At 42.2% G+C, this 18,384-nt stretch overlaps 2 protein-coding genes across 4 annotated transcripts; one reads left to right on the top strand and one right to left on the bottom strand.

Moving 5' to 3' along the window:
* Positions 1 to 32: 32 nt before the first annotated feature.
* CTNS (cystinosin, lysosomal cystine transporter) lies at positions 33 to 8,862 on the bottom strand. Its single transcript, XM_083806378.1, has 11 exons — positions 8,716 to 8,862; positions 8,149 to 8,267; positions 6,802 to 6,880; positions 5,506 to 5,590; positions 5,312 to 5,415; positions 4,205 to 4,336; positions 3,344 to 3,443; positions 3,130 to 3,249; positions 1,851 to 2,021; positions 1,306 to 1,423; positions 33 to 961 (listed from the first exon to the last, which is right to left on the bottom strand). Exons 2-11 carry the CDS (start codon positions 8,255 to 8,257, stop codon positions 831 to 833), a joined length of 1,149 nt encoding a protein of 382 aa, XP_083662504.1. The 5' UTR covers positions 8,258 to 8,267; positions 8,716 to 8,862; the 3' UTR covers positions 33 to 830.
* SHPK (sedoheptulokinase) lies at positions 2,061 to 18,350 on the top strand. 3 transcript variants are annotated; one of them, XM_083806368.1, is made up of 8 exons: positions 2,061 to 2,757; positions 7,599 to 7,687; positions 11,036 to 11,177; positions 13,791 to 13,974; positions 15,194 to 15,346; positions 16,429 to 16,604; positions 16,700 to 16,900; positions 17,936 to 18,350. In XM_083806368.1, exons 2-8 carry the CDS (start codon positions 7,625 to 7,627, stop codon positions 18,328 to 18,330), a joined length of 1,314 nt encoding a protein of 437 aa, XP_083662494.1. In that variant the 5' UTR covers positions 2,061 to 2,757; positions 7,599 to 7,624; the 3' UTR covers positions 18,331 to 18,350. The 3 variants fall into 3 exon arrangements, with proteins under 3 accessions (XP_083662494.1, XP_083662493.1, XP_083662495.1); XM_083806367.1 differs by lacking the exons at positions 2,061 to 2,757; positions 7,599 to 7,687 and adding an exon at positions 9,009 to 9,454; XM_083806369.1 differs by lacking the exons at positions 2,061 to 2,757; positions 7,599 to 7,687 and adding an exon at positions 9,495 to 10,109.
* Positions 18,351 to 18,384: the final 34 nt, after the last annotated feature.

The raw sequence follows: 18,384 nt of genomic DNA, 5'->3' as shown, positions 1-18,384 counted from the left end.
TGTAGTTAGAAAGTAGCACAGAAACAAGAATGTGTGCTTAAGACCTTTAATTAATGGGCTGTTAATGAACATGATCCACTTTGAAACAATCCCTTTGACAATCTGATCTTTACTATCCACAGTTTAGGGTTCAAGGCATGTCAGTGGAACCAAGAAAGATTAAGATAGTACACCACAAGTATTCAGGCACAGTTATCTGAGCACTTGTCTTAGCACCTCTGAAAGAGCTTCAAGTGAACTAGGAATATATTTTCAGGTTATTCTCAGTGTTTATTTTCCCTCTTAGAGTTAACATTTGTATTTGTCTTTTTTTTTTTTGCTAGGAACTTCATTGTTCCTTCAGGTACCATTATTGCTGTTGCCAGCCAACATGACTGGTGTTACAGCATGGTTTGGTCTGTGAGGAGTCAGCAGCACTGAAGTCCACAGACCTGCTTTAGTTATTAAGTGGTTGCATCAACATGATCTCAAGTTCTTGGAAGCCAGAACTTTGGCTCTTTGGAAGTGATGCACAATCAAAAAGACAATTCTGGTCTCTTTCCTGTTGATAGTGGAAGAGAGCCACATGCTGCTGGGACAGCTCAAGCTAAGCTGGCTTTGCAGCTTCAACAGGCACGAACCTTCCATCTGCAAGTAGAGGCTAGATAGCTTGATGTCCTTCAAGGCACCTGGCAATCAGCATTGGGCAAGGCAGCTTGTATTCCATACCAGGGCAGATCAAAGAATAAACAGATCAGAGTCAGTATTTCTGATAGCTGCTAGCAGACATCTTGAAATCCCTTTGCCAGAATAGGGGCAAGTTCAATTTAAAGTTTTTGTCTTCAGAGATGTTATTCACAAGGTTCATACCCCCATCTCCTATAAAGGCAGTAGTGCTGAACCATAAAAACAATATCAAAGATGATGGAGAAGACACCCAGGCCAAACTTGGTTGGATCTCCAAAGATTAATTTCCATTCATCTGTCAAACACAAGATTAGAGTGTTATGACTAAGAGGTTAGTCTTATCTTGAGACTACAAGATGATAGACATATTAAGGAAGTTCGTGTTTGTTACCCAGACTACTTAAACACTCCTTGAGACTGACCCGTACAGCTTGTGCAAAGCTAATAACTGTTCCCGTGGTTTCTTCAGAATAGCTAAGTATTTTTCAATCTCTAAGCAAAATAGACTTTCTTTATTCTTAGCATAAAGACAGCTACCCACGCTGTAGCATAAATCTCCCAAGATAACCTACAGGGTTTTGCTTTGTAATGAAGTTCTCCCACCCCATTAAGCCCCCACCAGTTCAGTTCCAGCCTTACCATTGTTGTATGACTGCAAAAACATCTGCAGGAGGCTGAAGGTTCCACCAGTGAAGTCTAGTAGTACATTTCCAATGCTCCATCCCTCAGTACTCTTCCGACGGAAATTCATGTATGCCTGAGGGCATAATGGGAAGTTTAATGTGTTGTGTACCTGTTCGTTCAGCACCTAGCCAGGACTAAGACCACGCAGGACTCTGCTTTCTACTGTGGTATCATGTTAGTTAGTGACAGTCTTGTTCCAGTCTTCAAATGAAGTAAAGATACTCCAATTTGGAAAGAAAGCTTACAGTTGATGTCTATGTTCACTTGGGCTTTTTCTTAGTTGGGTTACCTCTTAGTACCCTGAGCAATCCCAAAAAGTAAACATTTTGAGATATACAGAAGACTTAAGTGTTAAACTATATAGGAGCTTTATACTGTTTTGTCTGTGAAAAACGAATAAATAACCATTGCTGGTTTAGTCTAGTCAGACCTTCGAGAACATACACTTCAGGCTTAGAGTGACAGTAACATAGCATAAAACCAGAAAAGTTCAGGCTTACCTGTGGAAAATATTTTATCAACGTGACTGCTAACTTGATGTAAGAGAAGCAAAATAAGAACTGTAGCCATGTCATCTCCTCAGCTGCAGCAAGAAACAGTGTTGTAAATGTGAAGATCCATGCAAGTGCCAGTAGTCCAACAACAACTTTGGATACTTTCTGGTCTGCTCTCTGAAAGAGAAATGCAGATTTACTTGGACCAGTCTAGGCCCTATGTCCCCAGACACATTGTAAGGTATCGAATATGCTCAGTACCATGCAAGGTTACAGTCCTCACCCATTGTTGTACCAGTTAGGTACATACCACAAGGAAACTTCAAGCAATCTGCTGCAGGTTTGCAAAAGCTTATGTACAATATTCAAAAGCGTTTGTTCAGAATACTATTGTCCATAAGCAAGTGGAAAAAAATATTGCTGCAGTATTTTTTGAAGATTTATGTTGCCTATGATTCAGTGCCACATCTGTAACAATCTCCTGAGTTTAGTCTGAAGTTATCAACATAAATATAAATGCAAAAGGCTGCTGAGCTGAGACCATTATGGTAAAAGTCATAGTTGTCTCCCTGTTCTTTACTAGAAGAGACTATCACACTCATTGTTGATAAATATGCTATTAGAGTTTTAGGTTTAGCATTATCAGAGGAAGTATTTATTTCTGTTTTGGGTTGCTATCTAGAACAAACGATCTGTTCACATCAGAGGTTTTACAATGAGCACCTGACTTAATCAGTCTCACCTGAGAAAGGAGTGGGAATTATAAATAGGCCTTTGCAGCTGTTTCAGGTGAAAAGAAGTGGGGAGGTAGAGAGAAAATGCTATGCACTAAATATGTCTGCACTCAAAAGCTGAATATTTGAGTTGTAAGGAATCACTAAGGACATCTCCTGGCTCAAGGCATCTTCAAAAGGTGAGGAAACAGAAAGCATGTATGAGCATTTGTACTGTGTAGAACTGTAATCCATGTGCTGGCTAGAAATCTGTTCAAAAACTTTATGAACTTGGCTGTTTACTTTAGTTATTTTGAGTCTAAGGAATCTACTTATAAGCTCAGAACATCCATGAGGCTGAAGTACCAAAGCTTACTGGAGCAGCTATTAGCTCAAGAAAGATAAAAGTAGCTGGACTGTGAAGCCTGGCTTCTAGAAAAGTCAAGGAACAGAAAGGCAGTGAAGATGACTTTAGGGCCCAAAAGGAGTGGATCTGAGCACAGTGAGAGGTGAGGCATCCAGCAGAGGGAGCTCTGCCAGAGCTACCAGGTCAGGCCAGCACTGAGACATACCTCATAGATGCAACACTGAATTATGATGAGGAGTGTCAGAGCTACTGCATGGAGGCTGAAGAAAACATCATTGATAGCCACAGGGTTCACTCCACTGGGATAACTGAGTAAGAATTCCTCCTAAGCGTAAGGTAAACCAAAACAGGCTAAGTGTTATAACTCCCTTATGTAGATACCCACGCCCCCTAAAAATAGTAGGGAAAATTGTGCTTACCTTAATTAAGGGAATCCAGAAGAGTCCAACATTAAACACGCTGTACGCTATGAAGCCAGTAAGGTTTAATGCAATGTAGTCAAAGCTTAATCCGACAACGCTAGAGAAGGAAAGAATTTAAAAAAAAAGTAGGAGAAATGAGAGCGTTATAGGCAGCTCCAGGGATGGCTTATCCCTAGAACATGCTGACTGATAGGCAATTTTTGATGCAAGCCAAAGCTGAAGGCGTTCTGACAACATGACATGGAGTTTATTGGGAAGGAAGGTGAAATATCCTTCATATGCCATTCACAACAGTTCTCACTGCCAAGTTTGTTGCTGCTGTTTAACTTCACCCTTCCATGAGCTCAGCCAGCCTGATAAAGCCATGCCAGCCTAAATCCGTAGCAGTAGTGCATCTTTGCCAAAGTGAATGCTTTAGTTTTCATGTATGATAACCTTTCTACTTGCAGTCGTTTAGGTTAAGGAGAGCTAGTCTAATGATAACGCTACAAGGAGCTGTCTGATAAGCAGCTCACAAGGTAAGTCAACTGTGAAGGCGTCAGCACAATTGGCTTGGTCAGGTGATACATAACATGACACCAAAGGGAACGCAAAAAGCATCCTCTATCAGTAGTTATTACTGGATGCCAAACCTTAGAATTAGGTGTCTGTAGAATGCAAGTAAATTCCTCTGACCTGCACATACAAAAAGGGCACTGGGGCTGCATTTATTCAGGCCTTGTTTTTGCCCTGCTTCTCCTCCTGCCCCAGTTTTTCCATACATAAGTCACAAGAACCAAAAGTGGATGAAAGTGAAACCAGGAATATTGTTTTTGGATGCGCTTAAGGGACTTGAAAACACATCTTAAGTCTCCTTACCTTTTTCGTCGCCAGTTCTCAAACAGTTGAGGATAGAAGGAGATAGACCAAGCAAGGAAATAGATCCAGCCAATCACCTCATCAGCATATTTCACTATGATGCTGTGAATCACTTGAAATTGAATCCTAGGTCTGAAGGTTAATGCAAACAGAGTTAGTTATTTTCTCTGCTCATACATTTTCAGGACCATTTGCCTTGTTCTGCTTTGAGAAAAAACAGAACTGAGGCACTGAGACAAGATAAAGATTCAGTGTTGGTTTCAGTTGAGTTTTTCCTCCCTTTCTTTAGTGTCCCTGTTAAGTTTTAAACATCTGCCATTCAACCTAGCCTTTCCTTCCCGTTCCACTCTTCATTTCTATAATTATTCAAAAAGGTCATCTTGTGCCTATGGCTTCCAGTGTTGTAGCACGGGGTCTGTTACGCAAGAGCAGTTTCACTTTTCATGCCCTGCCAGCAAAGCCTCATGATCATGCCTGTCCTGTTGATCGCTTCACAAATATGGTTACCTCTGCAATTCCTGCGAGTCTTAAAAAGAGAAGTGAAATGAGGAAGTAATACAGGAGTAGCCTGTTGATGAGTAGCATCTGGACAAGGAAATACAATCCAGTTTTCTCCATCTTGCTAGACTGTTTTCCTGTTAGAGAGGACTGGCATTGGTGAACAGATGGCTCTGCTAACTAGGGAGGAAAACACCTGCATCTCCTGACAAGGATGTGGGTACTCAGCTGCACAAGGCTATTAGTACTCCAGAACAAGCTCTGCACAGTAAGAATATAAAAATAGCATCCATGTAGACATTGACAACCAAATGCTTCCTGGATCAGGACACGTAGTTTTGAAACTTTGGAGAAGGGTTATTAAAACCAGACTAAGGAGCCATAAGAGGTCACAGTCATCTAGGTATAAGTTTAAAATACCAAGATTACCATTCTGCTTCTATGCTTTATATTTATCTGAATACCTCGGGGATTACTGGGGGGTCACTACATCTTCTCAATTATATACTGTCCATGTCCCAGCAACTACTTAACTATAGGGAGGAAATAATTATGCCAGAGTTTATGAAGCAGTAGGATACTAAGTAGAATTAAAAACCAGTTTCTCACCCAGTTAAGTTGAAATTACTGGTATAAAGATAAACTGTTATTTGTCCAACATCATCTGCTTTCACTTGGAAGTCTGCCTCGGTGTGACCTGCAGGCAAATGCACCTGCAAGGCAAAGTGGAGGGAAGAAAGGAGAGTTGCACCATACCAGCTCTAGGCTTTTGCATAAGGTCAGGAGTCTATTCTGTCACTTACTTTGTCAGGTAGTTCAACAATGGTGCTGTGTTTTGATGAGTGCGTAATATTAAGAGTTATCACCAGTGTCTCATTTAATGGAGCCCTGCAAAGACAGACGAACCAAGTTAGACTGGTGCCTGAGTTCACAAAGATCACTTCAGGGCTGTGGGAAAGTATCTACTAATTCCACACAGCTGTAGCAAATTTAGTCGGTAGTCCATACACAACAGTACAGTACCTATGTAGTACTCAGAGGAACACCAACACCAGATTGTTAGCACTATACTATTTCTTTTAACTGAAAAAGCGACTGGCATTGAACAGTTACATACCCACATTTCGCCTCCCTCTACCCCACACAAATGGCAGAGAAGAGCATTACAGCAAAATCCTACAATGGTAGGATTCTGGAGACTAAGAGGGGCAGAAATGATGGACATGTACTGGGGTGATGACAAGCAGAAATCATGGCCATAATGCAAGATTAAAAACAAACACAAGTAAAATAGCCCTGCAAAGCTTTCCCTCAGGGCTCCACTAAGCATTTGTCCAGGAGGTTTAGTTGCAGAGCCGTATGTAGATTATCCTAAGGTTCAAATGCCTGTACTTCTCCATGAAGGAGATCACAGTACCACATACTACTTTGCAGAAATAAGAGTTCTGGACTGTTGCAGCCATGTCTTGCTATTTTCCCCTTTGTCACAATTCTTACATTGTCATCTGACTGTTCCCTTCACACACACCCCTACCTTTGGGATCTCAAAGTCTAAGTATTTAATGCTTCTTTCCTGGCAAGAGGCTGACAACAAAAACACGGCTAAGCCGTGCATTGTATTAAACAATATGACTAAGATGTATCAGCCCCTAGTCTTGGGTAGCTGCCTTTCTTTGCTAGAAAGGGTGAGTTCTGCTTGCTTGGTAATTTTTTGTGATCTTTCTAAGAAGTGCAAGTTCCTCTCAAGCATCGGTTTTTAGAAATAGAGAAGCTGCAGGTTCACATATGGAAGACAGTTCAGTAAGCTAATACAAGGTAGACAGTATAAAATGTCTTTTCCTGCTTGACTTCCCATACAAATGGCATGGGATATTACCGGAGACCAACTATACAAGGCCATTTCAGAGACTGCTGCACTGTCTTGGTCCAAACTGGCACTAAGTGATTTACCGGTCTAGAAGTAGCCACTCACACACAGGTAAAAGTCCCTCTGTATAAAAAAGTTATCCAAGTCTGCAGGGAAATTTAACTATATAGCTACATTTTACCCTCTTGTTATTCCCTATTTCAAAGAGAAAAAGTTGTAACCATGATTTTACCTCAGAGATATCGTGACATTTGTTGAACTTCCATTTTCTAACAAAACCACTTCTGGGACAGACAATACAATGACTCCATCTGGGAGGAGAAATAAAAATTTGTCCATTACTACCTGGAGTGTCAGATTAAAAACAAAAAACAACACAACACCAGTACACTTTCACCAAACAGCAAAGGGGGTACTGCTTATTTCAAGGGAACTAAACAACCTAAAAGGAGAACTAAGTAACTGCCACTTGAACAAGTTACAAGGAAGCAATTTAAATATTTGATTTGCAGCAAGAGTTTGTGCCAAGACAAAGCTACAGAATACTTAAAACTCACTACTTGTTTCTTGATACGATCCCAGTAACTTGGAAGTCATAATGCTCAAAATTTAAAGTTACTGCTCGAGTGACAAATTCTTCACGTCCCCAGATGTTTCAAATAACGTATATTTACAATTATAATACTTCAAGAATCACAAGTGCCTTGCTATAGTGGTCAGAAGTATCGCTGTTATAGGGCACGCTTTGCAACAGTACAGCTATGGTATAGTGTGTCATGTTTTGAGAGGGGGTCATATTACAACGCCAATACAATTGACATCAAAACCATAAACCTGTCATGCATCATCAATTTTGGAATCCAAGTCTTTTACTATATGTACGTTTAAAGGTCAAAAGTGACAGATAAGAACAACAAATCTATTTAAGACCAGAAAAAGAGCACTAAAGAGGTTGCCCTGATTTTTTTTTTTATTATTTTTAATATTATGTTTAGTAATGGACACCCTATTTTGTCTCCTGAACTGTAGGGTTCAAGAAAGCTAGAACTGAAATAATGAACTGGAAATACATGGGCTGGATACAGCGAAGTAGCAAACACCAGCAGTTAGCCTATGAGGTAAGAATAACCGTGAATCCCTACACTGCCAGGATCCTCACATAACAGTTTTGAGTACTGTCTGCCTTCTGAAAGCAGACATATTTGGAAAGAAGTGGAAAACATTTTCTTTATAAGAATCAAATATGAAAGCTACTTCTTGCAGGAAGTTACATAGGCATTATCTGCAGTGACGAGCATCTTTCTTGTTACCTTATATTACACAGCATTCTTAAGAAGTTACTTAAATGCAGGAGAGCTCCCTAGTTCATCCCTGACTGCACCAGTCAGTATTTAACCTCCTTCAACTGAGGGGAGTGTCTGCAGTCTCCTAGTGCTCCATCTGTCACTAGAGTGCCTCAGCATGAGCACATGAAGTCAAAGGCAGCATGTGACAGAAGAGCTGATGGGCAACATGGCACAGATCTCCCCAGAGGGAGATGACTGGGGATACTGAGGAGCTACCCTTGTCCACCTCTTACCACTCTGGAGCTGGTCTGCAGGCCCAAGCAGGGATGACCAAACACCACCACTCCCCAGCAGCATAGGCATGAGGTACAGTAGAGGAGGGAACAGATATTTCATCCTCATGGTGGCAGAGCTGCAGAAAAAACGAGGAGAAGGCCTTGCTCAGGTCCTACAAACTTTAAGTGGGTACCAGCCTGTTCCCCACTGCAAAATGGCTCCCTCCTCAGCACCACAGCCCCTGGCCCAGCCTGGCTGAAGGGCCCTCAGCACTCTCTAAAGGACACTGGGCTTTCAGCCTCTGTCTGCCCACACTCCCCTGACAGTCTTCCCCCCTCAAAGCTTATCCTGCTCCTGCCACTCTGCTACCGTCCCCTGAGGTATCCCCCCCCTTCGCAGGACTACAAATCTCAGCAACCACTGCGCCCCCCACCCTCCCCACCTGCAGCAGAAGGGGCGCGGTGCACGCTGGGACTTGTAGTCCCCAACACTCTCCCCTCAGAAGGTACGGTGAGGCAACGCCATCCCACACCTTAGGGCACGCTAATACCAAGGAAGCGGCACTAAGGGGAAAAAACACCTACCTCCTTTCAGCACTGCAACTCCGTCCCACGCACCCCGAGCTCTTCCCTTTTCAGCTCCTCACGTGAGGCGGCCGCCTATCGCCTCCCCGCCTAACGCCCCCTTCGCGCGTGTGCGCCGCTGTGGCCGCCCGCAGGCGCCATCTTGGGTGTGGCAGAGCGGGGCGGGCGCCGAGCTGGGGCTGGCGGCTTTGTGAGGAGGGGTCGCTGAGGGCCGGGGGGGGGACTCGGTGCTTCAGCTGCTCGCTGGAGTTTTGTTCTAAGTTGCAAAGGACGCTGGGGAGGGCTGGGGAAGGGATGGTTTTGCCACTCTCAAGATGGAGGGGCATTGCTCAAGTGCTGAAGGGAGACGTTTTCAGTCAGAGGGCAGAGTCCAGGCTCTCTCTCGGCCCAGTTTGCCCAGTCACCCCAGTCTCTGCACGCTGCTGGAGCAGTAGCCTGTGTTGTTTGTGCCTTCTCGGGGCAGGTGCTCCTTCAAAGGCAGGGAGGAACAACATAAGGGCTCAACACAGTGGATGTTGGTCAGACTACCGCTTAGAGAGACTTGTGTGTGTGAGGGAGGTGAAGGCAACTCGCCAGGGCCATGGCGGGCAGCGAGGCATCCTGCGTGCTGGGCATAGACCTGGGCACGACGTCTGTTAAGGCTGCCCTGCTGGTAGGGACAGAGCGAGGGCATGTGGTGGCAGAGAGCTGCTCCAGGGAGACACAGGCACACACCAGCAGCCTGGAAGCTGGACCGCAGGTAAGGGGTGGCAGAAAGCACTGCCGGCGGTTTCAGGATAGTGGCGTTGCCTTGTAGCAGTTGGGTTGTCTTGCTACGTTATGTTGACTTTGACAGATTTCTTGTTTGGTTGGTTTTTTGGTTGTTTGGGCTTGTTTTGTGCGTGCGCGTAGAGTGACAGAGATGGTTGCTATGTGTGTCTGGATGTCTGAAATGGGAATTAAAATGCTATCTGTTTTCTGTTCAAGAAAGCCAAGTAAAGCTGTTTTAAGAAAGACACAGCTTTTGAAAAGCTGCTGGTTAAGTACTCAAATAGTCATGTCAAATTAGGATAGTACTGGAGTCAATGGGTTTGTTAGGTGAATAATAACTCTTAGGAACTTGTTCCCTCTTTTCTTACCTCATTTCAAAATGGAGGCACCTGCCAGGAACATTCCATAAGTGGCACCACTGAGTCAAACTAATTGCCACTGCTGGAGCCTCCCACATTCCTGAGATGGCAGCCCAAGCTCAACTTTATCTTCTGAGAACGTACAGACCTGCAGAAAGCCTGCTTCTGCTTCCATTATGGCCTCAAAGATGTCACAAGACAATCTAAAACTATTCTTCCATGAACAATGCCTTTGTCTTTGATGCTGTCAGTTCAGGAAACAGCAACCACTTGCCAACTTAAAGGGTATGTTGCACTTTAACGTGAGATGGAATCGTAACTGGAAATTCCCTGTGGAAATAACCAGGAACGTATGTTCCTGTTAAAGGGCTTTAGGTTAATTATGTTGTTCAATCAAATAAAGAATGAATCAAAATCATAAACATTATGTATCAACATTCCTGTGGCCTAGTATTGTAGTGTTTCCAGGGACTCATTTCTGAGCGAAGATACTGGACAGGCCAATGCTTCTCCCTACAGTCACGTTTATGCAGCTAGAAGTACACATGTCCACAACAGTTCACAGCTATGTGTAGGATATATGTAAATACTTTTGCTTATAATCTTTGTTCTGGTCTGTCAAAGTGGTCTGAATTTTCAAAAGGGTGAAAGCTGTAATGCAGCTTATCTTGTGGCAGGGCTTGGTCAGTTTACTGAGTAGATCTATGCAGTTTGCTTGGCAGTTCTGCGAACAGAGTATCTAGAAATGAAGTATCAGCATCATCCAAGTCAACAGTGCATAGAGGCTTTAGGAGGTTGTGAGACATGAATCTGCGTGCAACTGAGAACATGCGGATAATCCTCTGTGGAAAAAAAAAAAAAGAGCAATGCAGAAGTTGAGCTAATGAAAGTATGTGGTGAGTGTTAATGGGTTTTTTAAAAGGTGTGTTTGAGTAGTGTCTTAAGAAAATAAGTCAAGGATTATACGGCCTTCAGTCTAAGATGCTGTTACTTATTCTCAACTTGCTAGTATTGTTTTGGGGGTTTTGTGTGTGTTATGTTTTGTTGGTTTTTTTTTGCAAACTTTCTTTCAATTTAGTAGTGAATGTTACTGTAATGCATGTTATTAACCTAAATGAGTTCTGTTCTTCACTTCTGACTAGAGTAGCCTTGTTTAATAAATACAGTGAGTCCTAATGGCTTCATCTTGGTATAATGCTTCATGATTACAGGGAATGGAGCAGAATGTCCGGAGAATAATAACAGCACTGAACGAATGCCTTGCTGCTCTACCTCAGCAGCAGCTTCAAAGAGTCAGTCACATTGGCATTTCAGGGCAAATGCACGGGATTGTATTTTGGAAAAGAGATCAAGGTAACATTAATTTTTTGGCATTCCTGTTTAGAGTACCATGATACAGAAAAATAAATCTTCAGCACTGAAGTGATCTGTAGGAAACTGCTGCATGTTCACCTTGATTTTCTGTAAAACAGAATTAACAAGATTATCTTCTGTGTCAATTTTGCTTTAATTACTGGAATTTCATCTACTGACAGTAGTTAACCATGTTGTTTACCCATATCAGTTGAAGGATTTAGTCTTGTGAGATCCCTGCAGAGTGAGCACAGTTAATAGTATGAAGGAGGAATTACATATCTGTGGCTTGTCTATTGTTTGTCCATCATATGCTATCTGCTGCCAGTTGAAAGAACTTCCGGAGACCATGTCAATTCCTTTTTTCTTAAATGTTACTCACCTCATAAAGCACTTAACTACTTGGTGTCCAGTATCTCAATACCTTCCAGTGATTCTGCAGTAGTAGTATTAGCAGTTCTATGTATGCCTTGAAAAGTAAGCTGTACTTGATCTTTATGTTAGAATGTGTACAGCAGTAGCTATCCAGTAATGAACATTGCTATGCTAATTTGACACGCTGTTTGAAAGTACAGTAAGAGGAAAAAATGACGTTCAGTAAAATTTTATTTCAGTCTTTTGTTGTTATCTTTTATGAAAATCTCAAAGCATTTTTTTCGAGTAAGTTGTAGACTAGCATGTTGCATTCATCTTGCCTGCTTGTGCTTCTGTTAGGAGCTGAAAAGGATTGTGGTCTTGATTCTGAATATGCAGCTGCTTGTAGACTGAAGGGCCAAGACCTCAGAAACAAAGTCAGCCACAGTAAGGTAGTCACATGGAGCTTGATTGTGACAGTGAAGATGTTTGAAAAATTCAAGCCTTGGATTTCTAGCTCTGTGAGATAGGTATGGATTCTTTTCTTGGCTAAGCTAACGTAAACCTTCTGAAGTCCAAGGTTCAGGTTTCAAAATGTGGTTCTGTTTTTTTTTCCTCTTTACCTTATGGTGTGCGCATCTGAGCAATTATACAGATCTTAAAATAATAATAAAAGTTACAGATTAAGCAAAGATTTATTGTAAACTGCAGAATAGATTTTCCAGAAGTGCTGGTCACTGCCTATCAAAAGTTTTCGGGGTCTTAATTGCTTAAAGAGACACAGTGCTATTCATTACTGGCTGTAATTTTACCTTAAACACAAAAATGATTGCAAAGAAAGAAATCCAAAGGCTGATGGGAAGGAGTTGTTGCTTGCTTTCCAGCTGTCCCAAGGGCTGCATAACAAAGCCTCATGAGTTCATGATAGACAGATTCTTACGTGATATTGGTTAATATTTTATTTCCCAAAGCCACACACCACTTTTGTTTCATTTCTGTCCAGTGAAAGAGGGTGTTTGCTGTCATTTGGTTTGAGTAGACTAAATGAATCCATGCGCTTTGGGACACAAATTAGATTTTTAATAGCATCCTTTAGGGTTGGATTTATGGTTAATAATATTTCTTTGAAACCATTTAAAACTAGAAAAACAAGCCAATTTGAAAATCGTTTCAAACAGACTTGATAGAACAGGGAATTAAGAGAACAACAAAGGTATGTTTGCTTTGCATGTTTCACATAGTACTTCCTGCTTTCATGGCTGCTTTTTATTGTGTGTGTGACTTTAAACCCCTGTATGCAGCCCAAGAAGGACTCTTTTAGTCATATTTGTGCTAGTCAGTTAAGCAGCTGGGTCTCTACTCTGACCTGTAGGACAAGTGGCACAGCACAGCTTGAAACTCTCCTGCCACCCCTCACTAAAAAAAAGAAATAGAGCCAGCTGGAGACAGTGCATGGCCTGTCCTATCCCTATCTTGTGGCCCTGCATCACCTGGGAGAGCAGTAGTTGTCAGAGGCTGAAGCTGAGCCGTAGAGTGTGCCAGCAAATATCACAGGCCAGTGCTTGAGCTCAGCATCTGCTTAGTTTGCTGCTCTGGCAGGTCTGTAATCTGCCTTAGCAGGACTGCTTGTGGGGAGCATGTCAGGGCAGGGAGCAGCGCGCTGGGCTGGAGCAGTAGCAGACATTGCTGCGAAGGCTCCGTGCAGCACCAAGAGGTTGCCCTAATTTAGCTGAGGCCTTTGCGTAGAAGCATGTGATGGCTTCACCAAAGGTGTGGCAACCTCTGTTCAAAACAAATGTGCTAGACTGAGAAAAACTGAATTAAATCCTTCTCTACTTCTGGTGAAGCTTTATTGCAAGGTACAGGTGAGGGATGTTCTTTAGTTTGCAGTCCGTTGCTTAATACGTACAGATCCAGGTTTCCTGTTGCTTTGAGTCAAAAGGTGGAAGAAACTGTGCCCTATCCATCATAGACAGTTGTTACTAATTCTGTGTGCTCATGGTCATGATGTGGCTGTTCAAGTTTTGTCATGTCAGCTCCTTACCTCTCGTAGCAGAATTGCAAATTTTTTCCAGGATGACTGGAATTATGACGTTATCTGGGACTGAAACTATGACTAGTTAATTTAATTACAACCGCTACTGGCTCCGTTTCTGTTCTTTTCCCAATATATTTGACAAATTATCAGAGTGTCTAGTAAGGAAAAATGACAGGCACTGCGGGGAATCACGGGATTTCTCAGGCACTGTTGTGTTTCAGGTTGCAGGTGGACGGAGTGTGGTACTGGCCCTACCTTTGAGCCAGAGGAGGTCAGTCATCTGGTTACGTGGCAAGACGGCCGCTGCAGTCCTGCCTTCCTGGCTTCTCTTCCACTGCCCCAGTCACACATCAGCCTGGCTACAGGATTTGGGTGTGCCACAGTCTACTGGTATTTAAAGAAAAGGTACATTGTTTCTCAAATGGGCAGTTATATCAGGCTGTTTCACTGTCAGTTTCTCCTCTTGAATTTGTGTGACAATTGGGATTCCTGTGGCATGGTAAAACAACTACAAGCTCAGGGTGTGCGTTTTCTCTCTAATCATAATATTAATTAGTCAAAGAATGTTTGTAATGGCAGTATTCAATATAAGCGATATGTAACAGCACACAAGTCTCTCTGACCTCATAAAAGTAGTACAGATCTTTTTAATAAAAATAAAATCTTTTGACCATATAGAAACAGAAGTTTTAAAGTATCATAAAATTCGAGTCCAATCTGCTACTCAGAGGAGGTCTGCTAATGTAGCTATAATTTTGGCTTGTGCAGATTGTGGAAAGTACAAACATGCCTAAAACAGTAACAGAGTTGCTTTGGCTGGTTGCTGCCAGATGCTGAAAGAAACAATCCCTAAATTAATTTCAGTTTCTTCCTTCTTTAGACACTGGTATTCTTATGAGGTGTTACTGATGCTCTGCTTTGTTGTGGCATTTTTGCAGAGGATGTAATTTTTCACTTATGACTTGGCATCAGCATGATTTGGTCTTCAGTTTCATCTGTAGCATGCTATGTTTCTCAAAGAGACATTATCTTCCTCAGCAGTGAGTTCAAGTTAAATTAGTAGGGAAAAACTTACTACATCTTGGTTTTCCCTCAACATATGTTCAGCAGATACCTAGAATGTGACGTGACCTTGCTTTAGAGCTGTACAGCTCATGAGTCCAAGCTGCTTCGGTTTGTTTCTGTTCCGTTTCACCACTTGGTACATTTCCATTCATATAATCCGTGAATCCTAAAGAGACTGCAGGAATTGACTAATTTTTCTCAAATGCTCCGGAATCAACAAAGTGACATTTTTGTACAAACAATTACAACCTTCCTGGCATGTTTTGCGGTGGTATGCTTTCAAATCCAGATAACTCATTCCTTAAAGCCACTGTCTCTCTGTCTTCCACGAGCAGATAAGAATTGCTACTGTGGTAAAAGCCTGGAAAATAAATCCCATTAAAAAAAATGATAACCCACAAAATACAAGTTGATCACTGAGATACTGAGTTTGCAGTTTTGTTTTTAGGAGGTGAGGCCACACGCATCTAAAGTTCCCTGTAGCACTGGACGTAAACTTGCTCTGCCTGTCTTAAAGCACCACTCATTGTTTTTGTTTTTAAAATGTTTTGTTTAAAAGTCCAGATTTTCTGAAGTCTTACGATGCAGCTGGCACTATCCATGACTATGTGGTTGCCATGTTGTGTGACCTGAAGAAGCCACTCATGTCCGTCCAGAATGCCGCCAGCTGGGGATATTTTAATGCCAGAAACAAAAGCTGGAATACTGATGTGTAAGTGCTGAGGTCATTCTATGGATTTTATGCTTTGCTTGTGTCAGGCAACGTGAACATCTCTTAGGTCCCTAAGTATGAATGTGCTACGGATAGGAAGTGATTGAAAGTTGTTCCTAATCAATTGTGGTGTGGTCTGTACTGAAGGACTCTTGGGCGTTTGCTCTGGTTTGTAAGGTAAATGTATTTAAATTCTATAGGATCTAGCACTATGTTTTTAGAAATACCTAAGACAGCAGAGCTGAGAGGCTCATCAATGAGGCCTTGTATACCAAACTGTTCTTGTCCCTTTCTGTGGTGTGATGGTGGGAGGAGATGGAGAAGTGAGTGCTGTAGCCAAGGCTGTAATGGCAAAAGACAGTTACTACTGTCTCCTCCTTTTGGCTGAGCTCCTTTGTAACTGCTAAGATTTACTTGTGATTTATTAAAATTTGGTAGGCTACAGGGAGTCTTACAGAAAACTGTTTTTGTTTATTTATTTTTAACGATTTGCTCTTTCAGGACAGAATCCTAAGGCTGTATGTATTTCAGAGTTTAGGTTAGGCCAGAATTCCAAGAGCTGCTCATAAAGGTAATTTACTATCTAATGCCTTAAGAGTGACAGAAACTTGCATTTTCACTAATCTGGTGTTTTTGCTGTAGCAACATAGTGTATCTTGCGGTTTGTGTAAGGAGTTTGTTGGACTTACCTCTGTGATTTGGTTTTGAGATACTAACTGCATGACAGTTCAAAGTTCTTTGACGCTTAAAAGTTGAATTTTTGTGATTGTCCCTTAACCTTGGAACTGCTTGTCCATGTGACATCAGTAGGTTAAACTTGGTGAACCTGTACTCCTGTATAATCCCAGGTAATCAGATTGCATACCACGAAAAGCAGTTTATTCTTCCAGAATATTCTAGTGCACCACGCGCATTGAACTGGAATGCTGCCCAAGACAAAACTTTCTAGAGAAGCGAAAGCATCCATAAATCCAGCAGCCGCAAATGTATGGCCAGCTTCGTCTGCGACTTCAGAGAGGTCCTTGTAGCCCTGCTGCATGTTCCTGTACTACTTTCCTGCAACAATATTGTTCTGATTGTAGATTGAAAAAGTCCGGCTTTCCTCTTCACTTGCTTCCAGAGGTGGGAGACCCTGGCAGTATTGCGGGGAGGACAATCTGTGCATGGCATGGAATACCCAAGGGAACAGAAGTAGGAATTGCTCTGGGAGATTTCCAGTGCTCTGTTTATTCCTGTCTGACTGAAAGGACTGATGCAGGTATGATCATTTTGGTATCTTACTTTGTTTTCTCATTGTCTGCCTTCAGGGTAGCCTAGTAAAATGCTGATTCTTTTTTTTCTATTGTTTTCTAGTTCTTAATATCAGTACCTCTGCTCAGCTGACCATCTCAATGCCCCCTGGTTTCCAGCCTCCAGAGACACCAGTTCCTTCATCGGCTGTTACTTACTTTCCCTACTTCAACGGTGACTACTTGGCAGTGGCAGCATCACTTAATGGAGGCAATGTGCTAGCAGCATTTGTGGACATGGTGTCACGGTGGATGGAAGAGCTGGGTAAGCTCGTTAAGGATTGTTAAGGCTTAAAATTGAGGTTGATCAACAAGGTGAAGGGAAGCTCAGACAAAGGGACAAGTATAGAGCTGTTTCTTCATGCCATAGAAGGAATGAGGATATACCTCTTGGGTCATATTTCCCAGATGTCTAGAATTTCCTTCTGAAGCTAATGAACATGCTGGGACAGTCATCCTTGGACTCCACATTCACTTTGCTTCTAGGTTTTGGGTTTTCTTTTGTTTTAAGCACACAAGAATACTTTTGCAAGTTGTTTTTAAAAGGAAGGGTCAGCAAATTTGAGGACAGCCACTGATTTCCTATGACTGCAATCAGAAAGAGTCCCTTGATTGTATCAGTTGCCTTTTACTGCATATTTTGCCGCAGTCTAATGGATTTTAAGGCTAAAACTCACGTAGTGTCTTCTAAGTGCTTTAAACATGGACTTTGCACTCATGGTGGTTTGTTTGTTTTTGTTATTATATAACTTCCTCACTTTTTCTGGAGTTGTATTTGATATGTCATCTTACTCATTACAAAGGAAAAAAACAGCTTGTATTTAATGTCTATTTCTGCTCCTGGGTATACATAGGGTCCTCCATTTCCGTGCTCTGTCATTCCCATTTGTGAAATGAGAAGTAATTATCACATTAAATTTGAGTGTTTTACACACGCACATATATATAAAATCTCCTGTGTTTTGCAGTGCAGAAATAAGTTCTGAAATCATTCTTTCGATGAGTTCTTGAAGTGAACTCTGCGTTCAGCTTCGGTAGCTGGATTGCATACGAAGTCTGTCATTAGTACCTTTAGAGATGTTGGTTCTGATCAGAAAAAGATTTCTAGTATTACAGATATTAGATACAGTTGGATGGGAGAACTGGGGCTTGTAATCCTGGAAAAACAATTACCTTTGATACAGGGAAAAAATGTATTCAGTATTTTGCTGAACAAGTGGATCAGTGCCTATTTTAAGTCTCCACATGTAAGATATACTAGATCTCTTCAGCTGAGTAACATGGTATTTCCCATCTGCAGGACTTCAGGTTCAGGAGTCTGCCATCTACGCAAAGATAATCAAAGCAGCTTTGGCCCAAGATGACAGCAAACTCGCAATCCACCCAACCATATTTGGAGAGAGACACGTTCCTGAGCAGTTGGCTTCAGTGACTAGTATTGCTGTCTCTGAGCTCTCCTTGGGTCATGTAACCAGAGCTCTGTGCCGCGGCATCGTTCAAAACCTCTGTTCCATGTTACCGGTGCAACATCTGATGGAGACAGGAGTGAGCAGAATTCTGGGGAGTGGGAGTGCCCTCGCCAGGAATGAGGTGCTGAGGCAGGAAGTGGAAAGGATTTTTCCGTTCCCTGTGGTTTATGGGAAGGATGTCGATGCTGCTGTGGGGGCTGCCATGGTGATGTTCCACAGAAAATAAAGTTATTGTTTAGAGTGGCCTGAGATGCATTGTCCTTTTTTTTTTTTTTGTATT

Source organism: Anser anser (genome assembly GCF_964211835.1).
Source record: "Anser anser genome assembly, chromosome: 20".
Classification (NCBI taxonomy): domain Eukaryota; kingdom Metazoa; phylum Chordata; class Aves; order Anseriformes; family Anatidae; genus Anser; species Anser anser.
Note: the sequence above shows the minus strand (reverse complement) of the source record. Positions and strands in the feature narration are given on the sequence as shown.